Source organism: Gadus macrocephalus, chromosome 23 (assembly GCF_031168955.1).
Source record: "Gadus macrocephalus chromosome 23, ASM3116895v1".
Classification (NCBI taxonomy): domain Eukaryota; kingdom Metazoa; phylum Chordata; class Actinopteri; order Gadiformes; family Gadidae; genus Gadus; species Gadus macrocephalus.
Genome location: NC_082404.1, coordinates 12062913 through 12086826, shown reverse-complemented (window position 1 = coordinate 12086826; position 23914 = coordinate 12062913). Strand labels below are relative to the sequence as shown.

At 44.5% G+C, this 23914-nt stretch overlaps 2 protein-coding genes across 6 annotated transcripts; both read left to right on the top strand.

The window, feature by feature from the left end:
* Nucleotides 1–422: 422 nt before the first annotated feature.
* Nucleotides 423–12886, top strand: LOC132452310 (cyclic nucleotide-gated cation channel beta-3-like). Of its 3 annotated transcripts, none has more exons than XM_060044866.1 (18): nucleotides 423–754; nucleotides 1754–1808; nucleotides 2605–2920; nucleotides 5597–5757; nucleotides 6023–6337; nucleotides 7020–7228; nucleotides 7541–7591; nucleotides 7735–7821; nucleotides 8190–8254; nucleotides 8487–8609; nucleotides 8918–9059; nucleotides 10314–10473; nucleotides 10931–11028; nucleotides 11136–11219; nucleotides 11449–11567; nucleotides 11736–11888; nucleotides 12199–12340; nucleotides 12443–12886. In XM_060044866.1, exons 1-18 carry the CDS (start codon nucleotides 671–673, stop codon nucleotides 12455–12457), a joined length of 2379 nt encoding a protein of 792 aa, XP_059900849.1. In that variant the 5' UTR covers nucleotides 423–670; the 3' UTR covers nucleotides 12458–12886. The 3 variants fall into 3 exon arrangements, with proteins under 3 accessions (XP_059900849.1, XP_059900847.1, XP_059900848.1); XM_060044864.1 differs by lacking the exon at nucleotides 8918–9059 and adding an exon at nucleotides 9548–9749 and having other exon boundaries at nucleotides 424–754; XM_060044865.1 differs by lacking the exon at nucleotides 8918–9059 and adding an exon at nucleotides 9548–9689 and having other exon boundaries at nucleotides 428–754.
* A 435-nt stretch (nucleotides 12887–13321) lies between these two features.
* On the top strand, nucleotides 13322–23711 carry LOC132452311 (cyclic nucleotide-gated cation channel beta-3-like). Of its 3 annotated transcripts, none has more exons than XM_060044868.1 (18): nucleotides 13326–13606; nucleotides 14351–14407; nucleotides 14579–14756; nucleotides 15720–15889; nucleotides 16067–16366; nucleotides 17366–17574; nucleotides 17778–17828; nucleotides 18044–18130; nucleotides 18269–18333; nucleotides 18887–19009; nucleotides 19567–19708; nucleotides 20557–20716; nucleotides 21378–21475; nucleotides 21755–21838; nucleotides 22058–22176; nucleotides 22275–22427; nucleotides 22698–22836; nucleotides 23213–23711. In XM_060044868.1, the coding sequence occupies exons 1-18, from the start codon at nucleotides 13480–13482 to the stop codon at nucleotides 23237–23239; spliced, it is 2289 nt and encodes a 762-aa protein (XP_059900851.1). In that variant the 5' UTR covers nucleotides 13326–13479; the 3' UTR covers nucleotides 23240–23711. The 3 variants fall into 3 exon arrangements, with proteins under 3 accessions (XP_059900852.1, XP_059900851.1, XP_059900850.1); XM_060044867.1 differs by having other exon boundaries at nucleotides 13326–13623; nucleotides 14353–14407; XM_060044869.1 differs by lacking the exon at nucleotides 18044–18130 and having other exon boundaries at nucleotides 13322–13623; nucleotides 14353–14407.
* Nucleotides 23712–23914: the final 203 nt, after the last annotated feature.

Below are 23914 nucleotides of genomic sequence, written 5' to 3'. Positions count from 1 at the left end.
AGGAACATTTCCAAAAAAATGTATAAGGTCAATGGCTTTCAGCCAGAGCTATAGGAACAGTGCCTGCCCCGGAGTCCACTGATTGTAGACAGCGACCTCAGAAAGTTTTAATCGATCCTAGTATTTTGAAAGGCTAGGTATAAACAAAAAGTAAACATTGGGACTCCATGCACTTTTTCAAACCCTCTAAATATAGCCTATATTAAGCGCAAACTGTCTACTCAACATCCATATCTTAAACATGAGTGGTCATCACAAATATAGTGCAAGTAAATACATAGGCGGGTTTGCATACATGCTACACAATGCATATGCACTGGTGTCCCTACCCCGACACCGCCGGGTTACTGTTACGCTATAAGCCTTCGCAGCCTATATGATGAGTGGGCTTACTTACATGTCTTACGATCTGCTGCAGTGGGCCGGGGGTCAAAGATAGCATTAGAGCGTCTAAAAGCAGTGAAGCACTAATTGCATCAGCGACCCCTCGCTGTAAGACAGAGAGGGGCAGGGAGAGAATGAGCATATGAAGGGGATAAAGATGTTATGGAGTGGCCAGGGGGGGGGCTCAAGACGGGGGGGAGGGGTTGTTTTGTTGCTCGTGTTTTCTAGACGATAGAGTCCTCTCTCGGTCGCTGCTGCGGAGCCCGTACAGCTTCGGTTCCCAGCCATGTTCAGCAGGGTGAAGAACCTATGGGCTGGACCGAAGCCACCATCCCCCCCGAAGACCGCGGACACCCCTACTGCTGCCCGGGTAGGAGGGGCTCTGTTCTGACCGTTTGACACGTTTGTGCATAGTGCATCCATCTTCCACCCTCTCTCGCTCTCTTAATGTGTTGTCTATTGTTGTAGTGTCGTTTATTTGCCTTTTGTATTTATTTATTTATTTATTTATTTGTCTGTACTGTCTGTGTGTATTTCTTTTTTGTAAAGCGTCTTTGAGTACTTAGAAAAGCGCTGTAAATTTTTTTATCTATTATTCTATTTATTATCTTGCATTAAGTAAACCGCGATGTATTCTTAAACTATATGATGAAGTGTTGAAAAAACGAATTTTGGATGGTTGTCTCAGTTGGGTCAACAGTGGTCGTAAAAGCCACCCATGCTGCCTCCCTCTTTCATACTGATGCCTGTTTGTTATCGATGCTGCCCCGAGCTTTAACTTGTTGCAGCGCATCAGTAATTGAGGAGACAACAACACCAAGATAAGATCAGATGTACTTAATTCATTCCAGATCGGGAAGTTGGGTGACAGAGCCAAACATATACATGTAACGAGAAACAGATTATTAATAGAAATATAAAAAGTGAAAATGTTATGCGTCATTGACAGTTGAGGTAAACATAATTTACTGTATATATGTTACATTATTGACATTAATACAAATCTGGAAGTGCATGATTAAGTCAAACAATCCTTTTATTTATCCCCTAACCTTGCACAATGACAATGATGACTAAAATCTTTTCCTGACGTCTTGTTCAAGAAGTTTTTTTGTACTGGTTGTTATCTACCACTGTTCCTCTTCCATACGTTCCTTTTGAGCATCTATTGACTGCCATTTTTCACTAGAAGGCATATTCAAATCTCTTTCATTTTTAATTTAGGTTATGTCGCAAGCACCTGCAAGAGTTGAGTGCTTTGTCAAACGGCAAAGGAAAAAAATTGACTTGAAATTAAAATGACTTTTTAAAGGTGTTGGCCTGACTAATGAACGTGAGTGTTTGACTTCATTGACTTGTTATTTGTTAGGAGAAGAAGCCAGAGGATAAGGAGAATGAGGCTAAAAACGTGGGCACGTCTAAGGGTAAGTCATATTCTGGTGAATTACATAACAGCATACGTCGTCAAACCTACATTCTACTCTAGAGGGTGTTTAGGCCGGGTAGGGCAGCCTTGTCATGATGCTAGTGGGAATACATTGTACACTACAGCTACTTGTCAAATATCAGAGATCCTCTGTTCATCTGCAGTTTTTTAAAATCCACCAAATCATCTACAAATTTTGATGACTCCACTAATATAATAAAAATCCCAAATCTGCTCTTAGCCAGACGTTCTTGCAGGAGCTTCTTAAATGTGTGGTGGTTATCTGCCAGCTGTGAGCTGAGCTGAATGTGTTTTCGGGACAAATTGCTCCAGGTCACAAAAGTAGAAGATGGCTGGCAATAGTGTCTGACTCAGTGACCAGATCCCTTTCACCATGCCATTCTCCAGACACTGGCATCGACAAATCCCCACACTTATCTATCCGTGTCTGACTCTCGCTTCCATCCTGGGGCCGCACTCCATCCTACAAATAGTGACTCTGCTCCCTCACTTAATAATCACCGGCAATAGGATCTGTTTCTCAGTGACTTGGTATGGCTGGTTCTCTACAGCAGACACATTATGTACATTGTGAGCACATTCTGAGTGCAAGTTGCGGCAGTTAAAAGGACAGAGATGTACAAATGTCCATTTCAATTGACTGATAGTTGTTGTATAATGTAAATTAGCACAACTTTGCAGCGGCAAGAGGGTCCGTCTCAAAGTCGAAAGGTACCGGGTTCAATCCCCGGTGTGTGCAGCCTTACCAGTTGGCGTCCTCCCCTCTTTTACAGAGCCGGCTCCAGCCTCCAGCCCAGCCTCCCCACCAGCATCAGCTCCACCTCCAGCCCCAACCCCTGCACCAGTCCAGGGTCCCGGCCCTACACCTGCACCAGCCCCAGCTCAAGCCCCTACACCTGCGCCAGCCCCAGCTCAAGGCCCTACACCTGCGCCAGCTCCAGCTCCAGCTCCAGCCCCAGCTCAAGCCCCTACACCTGCGCCAGCTCCAGCTCAAGGCCCTACACCTGCGCCAGCTCCAGCTCCAGCTCCAGCTCCAGCTCCAGCTCCAGCTCCAGGCGCTACACCTGCAGGCGAACCCGGAAAAGAAGGGTGAGCCAAGCAACTGCTAACCCCAATCCACGCTATCACGGCTCCCTTCATAAAGTTCATTGTTACAACATTAATAGAACACAGCCTTTTCACACAGGCATCCTCATAGGACATATACATTTACGCCATTTAGCAGACGCTTTTTATCCAAACGCAACTTACAATAAGTACATTTCTCAAAAAAAGTGAAAAAATATACAGCCGTCGGTACAGCAAGGATGTTCATGGAACCAGACAATCGCTAATTTAACCCATTCCCCGTACACAAGAAAGATAGCTAGGATAAGATGCTACATACAGCAACTAAGTACTATAACTAAATACAACATACAATGAACGCATACATTAAGTGCCAGGACGTACAACTTACAACAAGTAGGAGTGTCGGGACGGGGAGGCTATGCAGAGCCTACGTGAACTCTGAACGACAAACGTAGGTATCGCTTATGACGCTAATCACGGGACTGCTCTTTTCACGTAGCAGGCTAGGGGGTCATCCCTATGTTCCCCAGGTCCTATGTTCCCCGGGTGCAAAAGGGTTAGGGTCAGGGTTTGGGGTTATGGTTAGGTTGAGGGGTAAAACTTAAACCTAAGCCGAACCATAACCAATCGGAGGAGAGTCATTCTAACCGATCAGAGGCGAATCAGAGGCCAAAAAAGGCGGTACTTGCCTCTACCATCCCACGGAAAAAAGATTTGCTCACAGGGTCCTATGTTCCCCGGTCACATACAAAGCGGGGAACATAGGTACGCTCCCCAGGGAAGCACGGTTCGTAGACTCAAGCCAGTGACGCTATCATGTATCGACCATGTGCCCTGGATCGTCGACGGAGAACAGCAGTAATTAGTGTTTTGAGCGGCAACTGTGTGCATTATCATGATCGTTTACACCAGCGATATATCCCTTTGGAGGTATTCATGCAGTGTCAGGCGATGCAGTTAAGCTGCGCTGTGCCATTCTACAGTTGTGTAGAGAGGTTGCTGCGCAGTGGAGGCTCACAGCATTACTGTACTCTCTTTTATGCTTACGTCTGCCAAGAGATCCGCACTCACAAATTGGTGTTAAATGAATCACCCGGGGAAGACTAATTAATCAGATTCCCTGATGAGATTGCCTGTAAACAATATGCACGCAGACGCACGCACACACACGCTCACGCACGCACACACAAACACACATAAACATACATAGATAGACACACACACAAACACACATAGATACGCAAACAAAAATACATAAACACACACGCACGCACACATGCTGTTATACACAGAAAAACACTTTTAAACACAATCTTAAAAGTAATGCTGAAAATCATAAACATTGATTCATATTTCATTTTAAAACAACATTTCTATTGAAGACACTCAGACACACAATATTCGGGGACACAAACATTAACACTGTGTGTGTGTATGTGTGTGTGTGTGTGTGTGTGTGTGTGTGTGCGAGTGCGTGCATGCCTGTGTGTGCGTGTATGTGCGTGGTGTTAGCACATGCATACATGCCTGCTTGTGTGCGCGTGTGCGTGTGCGTGTGCGTGTGTGTGTGTGTGTGTGTGTGTGTGTGTGTGTGTGTGTGTGTGTGTGTGTGTGATCCATGGTATAGCCCCCATGGTAGAGCAACATGCAGATTAGTGGAGAGATGAACTAAAAGTGGATTAACAGCTTTCAAGCTTTCTGGCGCTAAGAAGCTCAGTAGCTCTGCTTATGGCCAAGCAATCAAAGTAGTGGAGGTGGCAAAGAGAGAGAGAGAGAGAGAGAGAGAGAGAGAGAGAGAGAGAGAGAGAGAGAGAGAGAGAGAGAGAGAGAAGCACAGTACACTCCTCTGCACCAAGGCGTCATGTTCTGCCAAAGGCAACACTTCACTGTTCCTTGAAAGGATTTATGGGTACTTTCCAGTGTTGTTGTTAGTGTATTGATGATGAAATGATGGTGTTTAGGTGTAATAACTGCAAAGCCGTAATTTAGCAGAAGTAGTGTTGCCAATGTTTTTTTCGCAAGAAACTAAAACCATCTGTCTTAACGATGGCACAAAAAAGCAATAATTATCAAGAACATACAAAACATACAAATGAAGATACAGTCTATTCCAAGTGACGTTATAATACATAAAAATTCAGCTTTTTCTGATGAATAGCGGTTCACACGGAAGCTAACATTGTGCTTTCTGTCACTAGAAGTGCCATATCGTTATGGCTTTTAGGTCATTAAGATAATTCCAGGTTTACCCCTTATTAAACCTTCACACTGGTTGGCCTATACCAAAATGACAACAGAGCTGTCATGGTTGGAAGCAAAAACATGTTTTTGTCCTGCTGGTAGTAAAACATGTGTTTGTTACTGACTTTAGATTCATAAGCAGTGCGGCACTAACATTCTTTCCACCTGTTGAATTAGAGATGTTGCTTTGCATAGTTGGGTGCAGTTTGTAATATGTCCTCTAGATGGCACCATATCATCATTGTGTCGTCAACGAAACCCATAATAGTGCCATAGTTAAAATGTGCCCCTTTAAATATGTGTTTTAGTTCAACTGGTATATTTGACGATGTAAATCAGACATTTCTAACAGCTCACCGTTACGATATGTTTTGTGAGGTATGTGTCATGGTAGGCTACTGCTGTTTGGAGGAACACAGTGGGATTTAACCATGTCACATATTCCTCTTTTAGGCAAGAAATGCCTCCTCCTGAGCCCCGACCCGTCGTAATCAACCAGTACTCAGACGAGCAGCTCCTGGCCATCGTCAAGAAGATGAGGGAGAGAACGGAGCACTACAAGGAGAAGGTGTTGGACCAGTATGCTTCCTCCCCCGAGATCACTCCGCCTGTTAGTAAGTGACCGTGAGGAACGCACTCTGTGTACCGTCTCATTTGGGTGTTGCACCGTAGAAGACAACACACACACACACACACACACACACACACACACACACACACACACACACACACACACACACACACACACACACACACACACACACACACACACACACACACACACACACTATAACACAGACATCTTCTAAATAACAACAACAATAACAACGTAGTAATGGTTTTCAAACTTACGCTACCGTTCTGTTCTTCCACTTCCAGCACCGTTGCTCGGCAAGGACCGCTACGCCCGAGTGATGGAGGAGAGGACGAGGCAGGCGGAGGAGGACCGCGTCGTGCAGGAGGAGGCGGACAGGAAGAAGAGAGAGGAGCAGGAGCAGAAGAAGAAGGAGGCCGACCGGAAGAAGAAGGAGACGGAGGAGCAGAAGAAGGAGGAGATGGCGGCGCTGGCGCTGGAGAAGCAGAAGGAGAGGAAGAAGCTGGCCGAGGTGGCGTTCGCCTCGGTGGACGCCGCGCTGAGGCCAGTGGAGGAGGCCATGGACTCTGTGCTGGGACACACCATCGACCCCTTCACAGGTATTATGGGATGCCTTTCTGAGTCACGATCAGGTGACTTGATGGGTCATGCAGGGGGACGTTTCCGCAGCAGCTGCTCTGCTGGAGACAGTTGAAGATTAGGTAAAAAATATAAAACTTGAAAGTACTGTAAAGCAATACAAATATTGATATTGAAAAAACATGTATGAATCAAATTGCAATGTAAAAATAAACACATATACATAATAAACATAATCTGCAAAACACAGACTGGGTCATTATCCCAATAATATACATTCTAGAAGTGGATGTATATCTAGTCAGGAGTTTAACGTTAGGAACCCTTAGTTTCAATCTTAGCTTTTCTGTCTAAAACAAAACCATTGTAAAACCTTGGAGATGACATATAGATGATGATATGAGCGTGGAATGGTTTCCCATGTTTTTTTAACGCGTTCCATTTTTATAACAACGTGTTGAGGGGCCTTAACTGAGCTAAACAAAAAACAAGTGAATAGGTGCAAAAAAAGATATATGAATCAAAATCCAACCCGCGTCAACACTTTACAACCCATGATATGCCCATTGGAGCCCGTAATAAACAACAAAAAACAACAAAATATTTACAATCCAAAAAGACTACCTTCCCATCACCATCAAAAATCCCAACCGAATCCACCCCGCTCAGCCCTTCCATTTCACCCGCTCTCCCCATGCCCAGACCGGGTGTACATCGCGTGGCTCAGCCTGGTGACGCTGGCCTTCAACTACAACATCTGGTTCACCACGGCCCGCCTCTGCTTCCCCTACCACACGGCCGAGGCCATCCCCTACTGGTTCCTGCTGGACTCGCTGGCCGACCTGGTCTACCTGGTGGACTGCCTCATCTTCCAGCCGCGCAAGCAGTTTGTCAAGGGCGGCGACGTCATAGTAAGTGAAGGGTCTGAGCCGGGTGGAAACAGGAAATTACCTTTTTTGGTCATTGCTAACTGAGGTGTTTTTCTATATGTATGCTGGAGATATACAGTGAGCAGGGGTTGATGTTTCACTGGATGGTCAAAACAAGTTTGTTTGAAGATGTTTATTTATGTTTTTGGTCAAGGGGAAAATATAAAAATATGTATTTATGTAGCTTTTCTCCTTTCATTTAATTAATTGTTTTCTGTTTGTTATTCATACTTTGATGTGTAAGGTGAGTATGGCTGTTCTTACCTTGTCTGCATTTGTCTCTTTGTTTTTCAGAAAGACAGGCTGTTAACCAAGAAGAACTACAGAAACACTGAGCGTTTTAAGGTATTGGGTTCAGGCAATTAGTTGGTCATGTTGATGCTGAATATTTCCAAATTCATAGAGGCAAATTAGCACTGCCAAAGGTTTTGTATGAAATTAATAAAAGCTAGCTATTTTTTCTTACATTTGTCTCTTTCCTTCAACAGACTGACATGATGTGTCTCATACCATTTGATCTGTTGTACATGCAATTTGGCTTCAAATCCATCTTCAGAGCAAATCGCCTGCTAAAGGTACAATCCATATAAAAATGTATGCGTAACTTACAATTATTTTCATAGTAGATTGATCAAACAATAATTATTTCCATTAATCAATTAATCAATTATTGTAGAAAATCTCTGAAATAACAGAAAATTACATCAAAACTTACCAGAGTCCCAAGTTAGTCTTTAATTTATATTATATAGTCTTTCCTTTTTTCTCTGAGCCAAATATCAGAATTTCTGCAGCATTAGGTATTTGTACTTGACAAATTACCAAAACTATTAAACAATTTTCATATTCGATTTGATTGAGATTGGTTACAGCTCTAATACGTAGAGACTTTGTTTATGGAATAATTCAAAAGGTGATAACTCTTCGTTCTTACCCCTGTAAGGCAGACACGTTCTTTGAGTTCAGTGATCGTTTGGAGAGCCTGATGACCAAAGCCTACATCTGGAGGTATGATGACAAAAACACTTATATCCACATGTTTGAAACATATCCAATTTACAAGTCAATAAATTATTTTGTTCTTTGCCCGTTACAAAGAATCAAAAGGAGAAAGAGAGAGAGAGAGAAAGAGAGAAAGAGAGTGAAAGAGAGAGAGAGAGAGAGAGAGCGAGAGAGAGACAGAGACAGAGACAGAGACAGAGAGAGAGAGAGAGAAAAAGCTTCTTGCTTGTGGTTACAGAGTTATTCGGACGATTGGCTACCTTCTCTTCATGCTCCACATCAACGCATGCTTCTACTACGTGGCTTCAGATTACCAGGGCATCGGCCAGACCAAGTGGGTCTACTCTGGCAAGGGGAGCGCGTGAGTCATTCACTTTGATTTATGTTTCTTTTTTAATGCTTTTGAATACATTATACCACAGAAGCTATTCGGAAATCTATATGCAAATATAATGTTAATTTTTTACATATCTGTGCCAACTTGTAAAGCAAAAACATTTCTTCAGCATTAGCCCTTTTAGTTTTAAATGTACGTTTAATTCAATTTTATTCAATTCAATTGTATTTATATTTAACAAATGCAGATAAATACATTTGCTGACAATAAAGTCCCTAATTTCCCTACCTGGTAACTCGATGATATTTTTCTATCTCTACTGCTGCCTGTAGTTACCTCAGCTGCTTCTTTTATGCTGAGAAGTCACTGCTGATGATTGCAGAGTTGCCCCTCCCTGACTCCATGTTCGGACAGATCTTTCAGATGACTAACTACCTTTTTGGGGCGTTCTTTATGTCCATCTTTCTTGGCCAGGTAGATTTAGCTTACCTCCTTTTTTACCTTTTGAATTTTGAATGTACTGTACTTTTTTGGTGCTCTACTGTATCATTTGTGTCTTCAATACTTTTAAATTTGTATTTTCTTTATTTATTTTCCTGAGTTCATGTTTAAGGACTTTATACATGAAATATTATTAACTTCTTTCAGCAGCTGTTGTTTCTAGGCATGCAGTGAAACAATTTCCCCTCAGAGCCTTTTCAAAATAAAGGTACTTAAGTGTTCAATTACACAAGTCTGCGAGTCACCTATTGCCCTGAACTAAAAATGACTCTTCCCCAGGAGCCAATCCTTGACTTTTACAGTCTGCATAGAAGATCAGGAAGGAAATCAATTAACAGAAAAATAACTGAAATTGCAACACATTTACCGAACCTCACCACGCAGAAGCAAGGCCCCTGTTCCGAGCCCCCATGTTAAAGCCTTGTCGCCCCTTCTCCCCCCCCCCCCCCCCCTCTCCACAGGTACCTGCGTTGTTACTACCACGCGGTCCGCAGTCTCATCAACATCGGGGGTCTTAGCGAGCCCCACACGGTCTTTGAGATTACCTTTCAGATGCTTAACTTTTTCATCGGCGTCTTTGTATTCTCCAGTCTGATTGGCCAGGTAAAACAGCCAGAGCCGACCAATAGGAATACAATGGAGAGAGAGGAGAACCCTCCCCTAGTATGTCCCAGAGCGCCGTTCCGTTCCGTTAGTTTCTGGTTAGATCTATCAGCTCCCTCAGTGTCTCTCTCTGTCTGTTTTTGTTTTGTGTGTCAGGGTAGTGCGGGAGGAGGGTGTAGAATGGGTGCACTAGCTTTAGTGCTGTGTATACCATCCTTGAATGGTCAGAAAGGTTATTAGAACATGTTCTGCAACATTCATCAATTGCGGATGGTATTGCACAATAGGATGACAAAAAAAGGTGCATTTGAAGTTTATACAAGGAGTTTAAACACTGTGTTGAATCCGTTTTGATACAGCTGTTTAACAACCCAAATCAATCAAATCAAAATCACCACAGTAGGTATTAAATATAAATGTGCAACCACTCGTATTGTGTATTCTCTTCCAAACTAGTTTGTGCCGAGATTACAGAGGAGGTACAGCAAATGTAGTCTTGATCCTGCAGGATTCAACCCTGGTTTTGAGACTCCTTGTAGGGCCGACAAGTAATGCAAACACACTTTGTAGCACACTGTGTTCCTCCTATTGTGTTTTGACTCTGTCTCTCACTGGGTGTGTCAGATGAGGGATGTGATAGGCGCTGCCACCACAGGACAGACCTACTTCCGGACCTCCATGGACAACACCGTGTCCTACATGGTGAACAACCACATACCCGCTCTGGTGCAGAACCGCATCCGTACCTGGTACACGTACACCTGGGACGCCCAGGGCATGCTGGGTAAGTGAGGTCCCACTCATGGAGGGGGCCGGATGGATGTTAAGGGTCAGTGTTGGGTTCTTCTAACGAACGTTGCATAAGGAACAGGATTTGAGTGTGGAGCAGACTAGACCGGCAGGATGAGACCGAATTTTTTCAGAATTATACCATTATTTTAGTACCATCGACTAAATGGCACCGGTTATTTGGGGCTGAGACTAAAACCAAAAACACATGGGATTTGGGGTTCCCTGTTACTTTCAGTGAAAGATTATCTTTTTCTTTTAGTCCTGTCCGGATTATTTTGAAGAGATAATGATTTTATTGTTTAGTTGCCATTTGTTGAGAATTTGCTCCCTCCAGTAATTCTTTCATTGGTCATTCTTATCGAGGGAAGATTTTGAGGGTAGGCCTTTTATTTTGAAAGCATTTTTTGGTATATCTTTTTGGCGCTCTTGTCTCCCCTCTTTACTCCCAGATGAGTCCGAGCTGCTGGACAAAATGCCCCTGGTAATGAGAACTGCCATCGCTGTGGACATCAACTTGGCCACCTTCCAGAAGATCGCTCTGTTTCAGGTGACAGAGTGCCCTGCACATTCAACACGCACGTGACACCACAACCACTAGGGTGCACTCACTCAGGCTTACAATGCAATTTTCTGTGTTGATTTTATCCCACCCAGGGCTGTGACCAGCAGATGCTGTTAGACATGTTGCTGAGGCTCAAGTCCATCATCTATCTGCCGGGCGACTTCGTGGTGAAGAAGGTCAGTAAAGACATGGAATGTCTTACAGCAGGAGGTCCCATTTAACCTGAACTTCCACTGCTCTTGAATAAGTTGGACATAACTTCTAAGTGTTTAAATGTGTTTCGATCAATGCACTCTTTCAATTTATAGGGCTAAGAAAACACCCTTTGCACCTGCATTTTTAAACATCTTTCCTATATGAAGAAGTGACCGTGGTCTTTGCCGCTCTCCACTGTCTGCTGGACAGGGGGACATCGGTAAAGAGATGTACGTCATCAAAAGCGGTGCGGTGCAGGTGGTGGGAGGACCGGACAACAGCATAGTGTTTGTCACGCTGAAGGCCGGCTGTGTCTTCGGAGAAATCAGGTATGGATCTTTTACCAAGGTGGTATGTTTTTGACATACAAGCAGCATGTTAATGCTGGTTCACCATACGTGTATATAGAACTTAGTTCAGTCGGCACACACCAACAGAAAAATACCCAAGCCAACATTGAGGCTGACTCCGGCTGTCGTGTTGTTTTTCCCCACAAGTCTACTGCAGTCTTCCAAAGATGGTGGCAACCGGAGAACGGCTAACGTGAAAGCTCACGGCTTCGCCAACCTCTTCGTCCTGGAGAAGAAGGATCTGTTTGACATCCTGGTGCACTACCCAGAGTCCCAGAAGGTGCTGGCCAGGAAGGGAAAGTGAGTAGTGTGATACCGCTAGATAGTGGAGGTAAAAGTAGAACAACTCTTAGTTCAAGTGTTAAACTTTAAATGATCAAGAGATTAATTCAGTATCAGAATCTAAATTGTGTGTGTATTTTGTGTGTGTGCATGTCTACACGTATGTGTGTCTGCGTGCACGCATTTCTGCGTGTGTGTGTGTGTGTCTGCGTGTGTGTGTGTGTGTCTGCGCGTGTGTGTGTCTGCGCGTGTGTGTGTCTGCGCGTGTGTGTGTCTGCGCGTGTGTGTGCATGTGCGTGTGCGTGTGTGTGTGTGTGTGATCTGAAAGGAAACTAATGAAGGCCAAAGGTCCGGCGGCCAAGATAGAAGAACAGAAGAAGACGGGTCTGGCACTCTTCGGACCCAAACCCCCCACTCCCAAACTCCTGCGCGCTTTCGGTGGGAACTTCAACAAGCTTCTAAAACTCAAGGTTATCCGAAGCACATTTCTCACATGAAACAATCAGGGTTGTTATAATAGAAACGCAGGTGAGCAGAAGTCCTTACTAACTCTTCCCTTTTCCCCTCTCCAGAACGCGGCTTCATAACGTGGAATCCGAGGCCATATGTTTTTTGTAATTTCTTATTCTTTGTTGCTTTAATGGAGGTGAATGTACAGTGTGTTTTGAACCTTCCTGTCATGAGTTTGCGTAGATGTCTCTTAGGCTGGGTAATTTGGTTGGTGTGAGATATTTGAAAGAGATTCTACAAATGTAAATATATTCACTCGCTTGTGGGGATGATATTTTGTTGTTATATTATTATTATGTTATACTCATTTTAAATATAAAGTTGTATTCGTCCTTTTCGTTGCCATCACTTTTTATCAGTTTGCTAATAATACACAATAATACAGTGCCTAACATAAGGATGATATTTTATAGCCAGGTTTCCAAATGACATGGCAAAACATAACTAGATTTGTGCTTTGCGTTGTCTGCAATAACATCTTTGTGAATAAATCTATTATCCTGCTATCCTGAAGTCTTCCCCTCTGTTGTGTTGGGAGTGGTTGCATTTGGACATGACTGCTGTGGAGAGCGACTGAGAGGTGTGCTATAATCCCCTGAGCTATACTGAGACGCAGTCAGGACTTAATTAACCAAATGCTCTCACTGTTGCTCTCTCACAATCAGGTCACTCTCTCTCTCCCTTTCTGTCATTCTTCTCTTTATCCCCAGAAAACCTTTGGCACTCATATTTCAACGTTTATTAACCTTTTTCTTAAACTGCAAAAATGTTTCAGCCAAAACAAAGGAATCACACAAGTTAGCAAATCAGATCATAAGTAAGTAAAGCATCCCTTATAACGTATCTATCAACATATGTTGTATTATTTTGAGTAGTAGTTTTACCTGGACCTTCCCAGGCCCCGATGTGTGTCAATTCTGCTATGAATACCACAGCGTGGGCCCTACTGTACCGTTGGCTACGAGGTCAGGACTGGCTGATCTCCCAGCAGGGGGGGATTAACCAATGAGACTGCTAGGGGTTGAACCGTGCTCGCCGGTTGCTCTGATCAAACTCAAGAGCTCCGCAGCTCGGCCAAGCGCGCTTTGCCTCACGGGCAATGTTCAACAAATTCAAGCGGTTCATCGGGGCCCCGGAGCCGCCGGCAGAATCCCCGATCAGCCCCTCCCGGCTACTCTCTGCTAAACCCGCCCCTGCTGCTGCTGCTGCTGCTGCTGCTGCTGCTGCTGCTCCACCTGCGACGGTAAGAACACTTTATTGCGATCGGGAGCTGTTGAAGAAGTGATTCAGTAATGCCCTTCCTTTAGAAAGTGGTCATCTTACGAGGAGTCTCAGTATTCTGACCCTTTTTTTCCCCGAGTCACACTTTTGTATTTACTTACTCTATGTTGACTAAATTGGTCATATATATAGTTATGTGCTACTATACTATAGTTATTAACATTGAGTTTTAATTCCACGGAACGCTGGAATTAACACTTTAAATAATGTAGTATATTTTGTATTCATTAAAATCCATGCACTGTTTGAACTCTGTGTCAACAAGAAGCTTGTTCTATGTAGAGATACAATAACTGGATTTAACACAGGCTTTGGCTGTGTTCTGAGAAAGTCTGACGCAGCTTGGCAGTGTTGTGGACAAAAGCCCACCAGATGAATGTGTTCTTAAATTGGCTAGGCTTTTGAGATGGTAGTTATTGCAGCTGAAGAGTGTACATGTGTATGTCTAACCCTAACCCAATTCATCATACCATACTGTCATTCATGACATTTGGAGTGAATAGCCTAAAGGTTTGGGTTTGGATCTCCGTTCTTAGACATACAATCAGTAGAGGTGATGAAGGTTCCTGTTTAAAACCATCCTGAAAAACGGCTAAGGTCTTGTATTGTTTTGAGCAAATCAAAAAATACAATCTGAAATAGACGATGTCTGATGCTACTACAACACCATTATGTTTTGATGGGTTAACAGGAGGTGAAGCCTCCAGAAAAGAAAGAGGAAGAGAAGAAAGATGAACCCAAACCGGGTAACCCAAAATACTCAATACTTGTCTTATAATATAAATGTTGTTTTAACACTTAAACCTCTATTTTAATTGTACTTCTATCGGATTGGATTGAGTCGGGGATGATTGAAGTCTATTCATCTGCTCTACTTATCGAGGTCATGTTTTCATCCTCTTCCTTCCCATCCACAGCAGCTGAAGCTCCGCCTACTACACCTGCACCAGCCCCAGCACCAGAGCCGACGCCAGCCCCCACCACGGGTCCAGCACCTGCACCCGCTGCTACCGCCCCTGCACCCACACCGGCCCCGGCACCCACACCGGCCGCAGCACCCGCCGGAGCCCCAGTTCTTGCAGATGGAGTGGCCATGTAAGGCTTAAAAAAAAAAACGAATCACCAAAAGACATTATCGAACATGGTTTGGTAAAATCACCGCCTGGGGTTAGATGATTGACCGCATCCATAGTCATTCAACCCAACTTTGAACTATAGAAATGATCAAACATGTGGTCCCACCTACATTGCTCATGTAGGTAAACAACAATAAACTACAATTAGTCGTCAATGAAGTAGCTCTTTGTCGGTAGGTGCGTCAATGCAAACATAAAACACCAGTAGGGGTCCAGCATGTGTATTTCAGCGATAAGACTGCAGCTGTTTGCCAGCAAGACACTGCCTTCTCTCTGGACCTACGGTCACAATATGACTTGCTGAGTAGCGCTCCTAGCTTAGCTTTGGGAGGGATTAGGGAGCTAAGAGGTTTTGTTACTCACCAAGACCCTGGTAACCTGGTCAGGGAGTTCTTTCTCACAGATAGACAGATAGACTCATAGATAGACCTTTAGAAAATATAGATATTGCGGTATTACAGGGACAGCAGATTAGACTCAGAGAATAATAGAAGAGGAAGCCCATCTGCTTAGTTCTATTTATCTTCAACTTGAGCGACGTGAGCCATGAAGATTGCATTGCCATGAATTATTTTGAATTAAATTAAACTAGTTAGCATCCCATACCTGTGATGCTGACGATTAGCTCTGTTCCTCAACAAGTTTCCTTTTCCCTGACTCAACGCCGTCACTCTATTCCTCTCAGCCTCACTGTCCTGTGCGAGCTGTCCTCCACTCTCTGGGGCGCCTCGTTGGCTCACCGGGTAGAGCGAGTACCACACAGGCTCAGTCCTGAACGCAGTGACCCGGGTTCGAGTCCTGCCCGTGGCCCTTTGCTGCGTGTCCTCCCCTCTATCGCCCATACTCTCCCATATCTTCCTCCCTGTCTGACTCAATAACAAAGCATAAAAAAATCCTCTTCTTCTCGGCCTGGTGTCGGCAGTGATGAGCCTCCGCCCTCTCGCACGCCCACCCCCCCGCCGGTGGTGTACCAGCGCTTCGTGGACGACACGCTCCGGTACGTCTCCAGGCAGCTGAGGGACCGGGTGGTGAGGTACAAGGAGAAGGTCATCGACCCCTACGCCACCTCGCCGGAGATCACCCCGCCTATCAGTAGGTCTTCATGAACGCACGCACTGCACACACACACACACACACACACGTGCGTAGTTGCTCGATAAAATGCATCTGTTTTTTATTTGTTTTTATTGGACACACGACCTGAAACCTGAACCCCTGCCCCCTCACTCCCCCCTCTCTCCCCCCCCCCCCCCCCCCCCTCCTCCCCAGCCCCCGTCCTGAGGACGGCCGACTACATTAAGCTGAAGGAGGCCGAGCGCGTCGCCAAGGAGGAGGCGGACAAGAAGAAGGCAGAGGAAGCGGCCAAGAAGGCGGAGGACAAGAAGAAGAAGGACGAGGAGAAGCGGCTGGAGGCGGAGCAGAAGGCGGAGGAGGAGAGGCTGGCCGAGGAGGCCAGGAAGGCGGCCAAGTTCCTGCCCGACCTCAGCTGCGCCCCGGTCGACAAGCTGTTCCAACCCGTGGAGGAGATGCTGGATGGGGTGCTGGGCAACACCATCGACCCGTTCACCGGTAGGTTGAAGCCGTGTACCCGGACGCCACCCCCGCGATCCACTTCACAGAGGGGTTATGAGCTTATGAAAAAACAGTGATGATATTTAAAATTAGGGATCGAATGATCCGATTTTCTTCAACCGATGTTTGGAGCAGATACTGCTTTTGCTCCCTCAATTGACATAATAAAAATTAAACAATGATGATAACAAATGTTCAATTTCAAAAATGAACATGTATTGAACTGTCTATCTGTAAATCATGCCGGGAAAAAAATGACGGCAAACGCAGCAGCCACGCATCGGCCGATGCTGATACACGTAAAAAGTGCTAATGTCGGCACGATATATCGGTCGATAAATTGTTTAAATAAACTACATAAAAAGATCAGTTAGTAGGCAAATGATAAGAAATCTGTTAGTATGCACAGACTCATTGCATTGCTTTGACTGGTTTAGCTCGCTCATGTACGTTTGCATTTGGGTTGTGGGTTGTGGTGGATGCAGACGGCCACCGACTCGCTCTGCCTATCCACTGGTGTCATGATCAGTGGCACCTCAAGCGCCAGTGCGCCACTATTTGGCCTTCCGATATGGTCTACCTTCAGGCTTTGCTGCACAACGACAGAGTCCCCAGAGAGACTGGAAATCAAGGCTTAGTCATGTGTAATTAAAGGATGTTGAAAGTTATTGTCATGTTCAGTAAAAAAAAAGTTGGAAACAAAGACTTATTGGAACTAGCTATGTGAATCTGGTTGTTCAGATAACGGAGTTTCAGTGTGTGAAAAAGGGTGATAAAGTGATAGAAATAATTAACCGGAAACAATATGCCAACCATTAAGCGATACATTTTAAATTATTTTAGGGCTGTAAAACATACTATCTATTTGGAATCAAATGGACATTTTTTCTTTTGCTTTTTAGCTTGCAGTGTTTGTACGTTTGAGAGGCCGTCCCTCTTCCTCTTAAAAAGGTGCACAACCTCAACAACCCCCCCCACCCCCCAACCCCTTCGCAGACCGTCGCTACGTCACCTGGCTGGCTGTTGTGGCGGTGGCCTTCAACTACAACATCTGGTTCATCCCTGTTCGCCTCGTCTTCCCTTACCACAACGCCGCCAACAACCCCTACTGGCTCTTCTTCGACGCCCTCTCGGACGTGGTCAACATAATCGACATCATGGTCTGGCAACCGCGCCTGCAGTTTGTCAAGGGGGGGGACATCGTGGTGAGAGACCTGAGGAGATGTGTTGGGACTATGAGTGGGGGTTCTTTAGCGTCCTTTGTTCAGGACAAGGGAGTGACTTGTGTCCCGGCAGATGACAGTAATGGATGGCGAACCAGATAGTAAAACACATTTATTACACTGAATGGAACGTTTTTGACATTTACTGCACAACAAACAACTAAACTGGATGCATTGCCTTTCAGAAAGATAGGAATCTGAGCAAACCACATTACCGCTCATCTTACCGATTTAAGGTGAGGATCGACACTCAAAGCATGTTTAAGATAAGAAGATGGTTTTGAAATGCTTTATCTATCCGCTTTTTCGCTAGAGATTTGAAAAACAAACCCCATTGTGGGTCATTTGTATTTTTCCTTTGTAGTAATTTTATTGCACCATTAAGCAACGCCTAGACAAAGTCCTACCGTGCGTGAATCTTCATCCTTTCATTCGACCTGTTGGGCCACAGACTGATCTCGTGAGCCTGATCCCATTCGATGTGCTGGGCGTCTACTACGGCTTCAACTCTGTGTTCAGATTGAACCGGATCATAAGGGTAAAGCAATCTTATCCCTTCCACTATCAAAAGGTCAAATGGAGCACATCATATGTCATGAATGTTGGACAAAGTAGATCTGATTGATGCATGGTGTCCTTTCTCATTGACGTGCACGTCGCTCATTTGTCTCTGTAGATTGAATACTTCTTTGAGTTCAGTGATCGTCTTGAGAGCATCATGGCCAAAGCCTACATCTGGAGGTAAGAGGTTCACGCTTTAAAGATGATCGGACGGACCTCAAAACTATCCAAACCACACCATCTAGACCTTCTCTTATTCATCACATCTTTATTTCAGTCAGGTCAACACAGTGGTAACACACACTTATATTTGCAAGACTGTCCTTCTGTTGATGACCTTGTGACGCTTAATACACTTGAAGGTAGAATATTAGTAGCATTTGTTGCTTGTAGTATTATTGATGAAATAAAATGATAGAGTAAATAATAATGATACTAATAATAAATAAATAAATAATTCACTAAGACTTTTTATATCGCTAAGTAATGGATCAACCATATCCCCCTATGACAGAACCCAACGTACCCCGACACCAAAAGGTTAAAATCCTTCCATAACCCCCCATATGTTGACCAACAAGGCATTTTGAGTTCCCTTTCTGAGTTCCTTTCTGAGTTCCTTCCAATGACATGGAAGTGTCCAGCAGATGTAAGCATTCCTTCCACCAGAGTGATCACCTTTCCTCCCCCTCCTCCCCCAGAGTGATCCCCTTTCCTCCCCCTTCTCCCCCAGAGTGATCCGCACCACAGGCTACCTGCTCTACGTCCTGCACATCAATGCCTGCTTTTTCTACGTGGCGTCTCTTTACCAGGGCCTGTCCACCACCGAATGGGTCTACAACGGCCAGGGGAGCGCGTACGTACACGCCGCAGTCTCCCCAAACACATGGCTACAGCAGCTCTGTTGACCAGGACACACACGCGCGCTCGCGCACACACGCACACACACACACACACACACACACACACACACACACACACACACACACACACACACACACACACACACACACCTCCATGGACTGGCCCTAGAAACGTTGTCATTGTAAAACTACAGTGACACACACACACACACACACACACACACACACACACACACACACACACACGCCCCTCCATGGACTGACCATAGTAACGTTGTCATTGTAAAACTACAGTGACGCACACACACACACAAACACACCTCCATGGACAGGCTATGAATAATTAAAATTAAAAAAATAATAATAAGCTGATTCTTGCCTGTTTCCTGTGACCCATGGTTAACCTGCAGTCTACTCAGAATGCCTCTACTTCATGATGATACGAGACTCATCCGCTCTCTGTCTGGAGGAAAGGCCTCTGTTGAATGACTGACCTGAGGGACTGTCCCAGCTGACCCTCTGTCCTTCTGTCCTTCTGGGGGCTCCACAGATACCTGAGGTGCTACTACTACGCCGTGCGCAGCCTGATCAACATCGGGGGGCTCCCGGTGCCGCAGACGGTCTTCGAGATCACCTTCCAGATGTGCAACTTCTTCGTGGGCGTCTTCGTGTTCTCCAGTCTGATTGGACAGGTTTGTTCGGATGCTACAATCTCTTACACCTGTTGGTTAGTCAAGCACAGGTGGTTTGGTTAAAGCCCTGCATTGCAATACCCATGCTACCATACCTTTAAGGATGCGAGAAAAATATTTAGTAAGTCCCAATGCGTAGTATTGCATTATCATAGTATTGTACTATACATAGTAAAATACCAAGATATTGTACTACATCCGGTCGCATTTTGCAGTATACAAGCCACCATGCTTTTTTGACTATTCTGCCCCCCAAATCCTCTGCACAGCAGTAGATACGTTACATTGAGTGAGCCCCTATGAAAGTCGATGGGTGCGCTAATCGGTGAAATCCCCTGAAGTATGTCTACAGGTGTATCGCATACTGTGTGCAACACTATGTACTTAGTAAGGGTAGCTGCCGCACGTACTGCAAGTAAAAAGGGAAAAGTGTACAGTTTGGAACGCGGCCCCTGGGATCATCCCGGAGTCTGTGTGATAGGAAAGGACAGGTGTAGCTCGTTAAGTTAAGTGCGGGTCTGCAGGCATGCCAGGGCGCTTAATTAACATCATGAGGTACACCTGCGTTGGCCCCTACCGTTCTGCCTCTGTGATTATGGCCTATTACTACCGTGGATAGCAAACAATAGAGTTCCCAGTCCCATTTTAATCCTTTCTTTCTAGATTTCTTGCTTGTTTAATAATTTTCTTACTCTAGTTCTGTCATTCTTGTTTTCTTTCTTTATTTACCTGTGTTGCTTTCTGTAGTTTAATATTGATATTTATAATGATGTGTATGGATATATATATATATATATATATATATATATAGATCATTATTTTCTTCAATCTCTCTCCGACCGTATCAGATGAGAGACGTCATCGGGGCGGCCACGGCGGGCGAGACGTACTTCCGCGCGTCCATGGACGGCTGCGTGTCCTACATGAACACCAACAGCATCCCCAAGTTTGTGCAGAACCGCGTGCGCACCTGGTACAACTACACCTGGGCGGCGCAGGGCATGCTGGGTAAGGCTCAGAGGGACCGGGAGATGTCGAGGTGTCCCTGAGCAAGGCACCTAACCCCAGCTGCTCCCGACGAGGAGCAGCTGGATAAACGCAGCCCTAACCCTAACCCTTACCATTATGATGAGGAGTTCGTTTGTGTGTTTCAGTTAACACATTACTATTACTGGGTTCTAACAACACCACCACGTTGTATAGCTTCAACAAGTTCTTGTTTTTTAGATCAACAAAATGAAGTTGGAGTTGAAGTGTTGCTGAGGAAAGAGTACATAGAGCTGCCGATGCCCAATCAAACTTTGGATTAAATGAAAAAATATAAATAAAAACTGTTGCTCTCACTCAAAGTCAAAATCAAAGTGTTTTAATTTGTGACATTCAGTTTCGAAACGAGGCCACAGTAAAATACATATTGACATGGAAAGCAACAAATCTGTGGAAGCCACAGTATCCATTAACAAATTCATTTTAGCAAAAAGAGTCACAAATATGGTGAAAAATAGCAAAGATATGGATATGGTAAGACATATCTACACTAGCTGAAATCCAGTCCATTGGAAAAAGGGGAATGTAGCCTATGTACCCTGCTGGTTATGGACGAAGGCAGAGTACGAATGGACATTAAGGATATTTAACCAAATCATGCTATACCTTCATCGTCCCCCAGATGAGTCCGAGCTGCTGGATAAGATGCCCCTGGTGATGAGAATGGCCATCGCTGTGGACATCAACTTGGCCACCTTCCAGAAGATCGCTCTGTTTCAGGTGGGCTGCTGCAATCCGGCCGTTGCCCTTTATATTTAACAATCGTCTCTCATATTGAGTTCTACATGGTATGTATATGGCATAACTCTGTATAAAAGGAGTATCATGAGTCAGACTTTATAGTAAGTTATATATACGAGTCACAGCTCTCGTCTTTACGTCCGTTACGAAAGTAGGGTTCATTATATAATCGTAATTAGTGGTTGTCAGATACATACATTTGCAGTAAAGGACGTAATGAATGTTATAAATATGAGTAACATGGTGTTGTCTCAACAGGGCTGTGACCAGCAGATGCTGGTGGACATGTTACTGAGACTCAAGTCCATCGTGTATCTACCTGGAGACTTTGTTGTCAAGAAGGTCAGTGCACCGGTCTGTGCTTGCCCCAGTCAGGGCTCTGCGACCAGGGGTCTTGTGTTTGCCTTGGTCAGGGCTCTGCGACAAGGAAAGAGAGCGTAATAACATCGTGATGCATAGTAATCTGTGCAACACTGTCCTCTGGTGGCCGTTGTTAGCAGTTCTCCCACTCACCTCAATCTGCTCTAACTGTGGCTGCCCCCCTCTCTGTCTGCTGGACAGGGGGACATCGGTAAAGAGATGTACGTCATCAAAAGCGGCGCAGTGCAGGTGGTGGGAGGACCGGACAACAGCATAGTGTTTGTCACGCTGAAGGCCGGCTGTGTGTTTGGAGAAATCAGGTATGGATCTACAATTGTGTCTTATGTTGTGCCATATAGCCTGTTAAGTCACATGCCACTGAAGTGAACATCAAGACCCCCCCCTGCCCCCTCTACAGTCTCCTACAGTCGGCCAAAGATGGTGGCAACCGACGAACGGCAAACGTGAAAGCTCACGGCTTCGCCAACCTCTTCGTCCTGGAGAAGAAGGATCTGTTTGACATCCTGGTGCACTACCCAGCGTCCCAGAAGGTTCTGGCCAGGAAGGGAAAGTACGTTGTTTTGTTGTTTATTCGACGTTGAGTTGATTGAACATTGAATGTTTCACCGATGCAACATCTGCAACTGTGTTACTTACAAATCCTGCAAGAGATTATATTGTATTTCCTGTTCATTCTGCGTGCGTGTGTGTGTGTGTGTGTGTGTGTGTGTGTGTGTGTGTGTGTGTGTGTGTGTGTGTGTGTGTGTGTGTGTGTGTGTGTGTGTGTGTGTGTGTGTGTGTGTGTGTGTGTGTGTGTGTGTGTGTGTGTGCCATCGTAAAGGAATCTAATGAAGGCCAAGGGTCCCGTTGCTGCCAAGGGAGTGACGGACAAGAGGGGGCTTTCGTTGTTCGGACCCAAGCCGCCCACACCCAAAATGCTAAGAGCCTTCGGCCAAGGAGGCCTTCTGGGCAAACTCAAGGTGAAGTATGGGAGCACAGGGCATCGTCAACTCACAACGGTTATGATTGAGTTCCAAATGGGAATACACCAGTTGATCATTGCCGCCCAGTTCATCCAAAAGGGGTTCATTTGAGAACAAGCATTTTTTTATGTGTGACGTACCTTTCCTCGCTTCACTCCAACATACACCCACTTACTTTGTCTGATTTCATCATTACTATTTGTATTATTATTCATTATTTACTTGAAGGTATTGCGTCAAACATTTTCTATTCCAACTGATTTGACTTCTTACTGGTGTTAAGCGTTCTTTATCGAGTGGGGAAAATTGGGACGTTCCGTATGAAGTTATTATTATTACATCATGGCTGATTTCCGGTCTGTATTCTCTCCAGGCACTGAGGGCAAAGGAACAGTCCTGAGCATGCTCAGTTCATCAGTTCATCAGCTCATCCCTTCCATTGGCAGTGTTGATTCGTCATACACCCTTGTTCCTAGTTTTTTTTCCACCTTACCTTGCTTTGTGCTATATATACTGTATATAGATATATAGATATATAGATATATAGATATATATAAAAAAACTCTTTCTAAACCAAACTATTTTCCGTGTAGGTGTAGGGGACATAGGGCCTGGGTTGGGGTCCCTGTATTAATTATGTTCACAAAGCTTTGATTAGAAGGACCAGAGATGCTGATCCATCCACTTTGAGTCAGCCCTTCAGATACATTATCTCATGTGCTGAGAGCCAAATAATGTCAGACTTTTATTTATTTATTTTCGTATACAAATATATTGATGTGCTATCGGTTAATTATTTCATATGGATGAATTTTGTTAATAGTCTGTTTGATTAAGGCATGTATGTGTTATAAATGACCTTTATAATATAACTCGATTTCTGTGTGTCTTTGTTTAAATCTATCACCATTTTTTCTCTTCAGAAAAAGGCAAAAACATTGCATTATGAACCACCAGCCTAAAATCATGCATCAATACATTATCTAGAAAATGTATTGATATACCACTTTTTAAGACAAGATGTATACTATAAATATCAGAAAATCTGTATGGTCTGTTAGGAAGATCATCAATA

What these genes read in the sequence shown, in the direction of transcription:
- LOC132452310 (XM_060044864.1), top strand. Translation starts at nt 671, where the DNA reads ATGTTCAGCAGGGTGAAGAACCTATGGGCTGGACCGAAGCCACCATCC. An exon ending in TACTCTGGCAAGGGGAGCGC is followed by an intron (nt 8,610 to 9,547) that starts GTGAGTCATTCA and finishes CCCTCTCCACAG; the next exon opens with GTACCTGCGTTGTTACTACC. An exon ending in AGAAGATCGCTCTGTTTCAG is followed by an intron (nt 11,029 to 11,135) that starts GTGACAGAGTGC and finishes TATCCCACCCAG; the next exon opens with GGCTGTGACCAGCAGATGCT.
- LOC132452311 (XM_060044867.1), top strand. Translation starts at nt 13,480, where the DNA reads ATGTTCAACAAATTCAAGCGGTTCATCGGGGCCCCGGAGCCGCCGGCA. An exon ending in GGCGGCGCAGGGCATGCTGG is followed by an intron (nt 20,717 to 21,377) that starts GTAAGGCTCAGA and finishes ATCGTCCCCCAG; the next exon opens with ATGAGTCCGAGCTGCTGGAT. An exon ending in GTTCTGGCCAGGAAGGGAAA is followed by an intron (nt 22,428 to 22,697) that starts GTACGTTGTTTT and finishes GCCATCGTAAAG; the next exon opens with GAATCTAATGAAGGCCAAGG.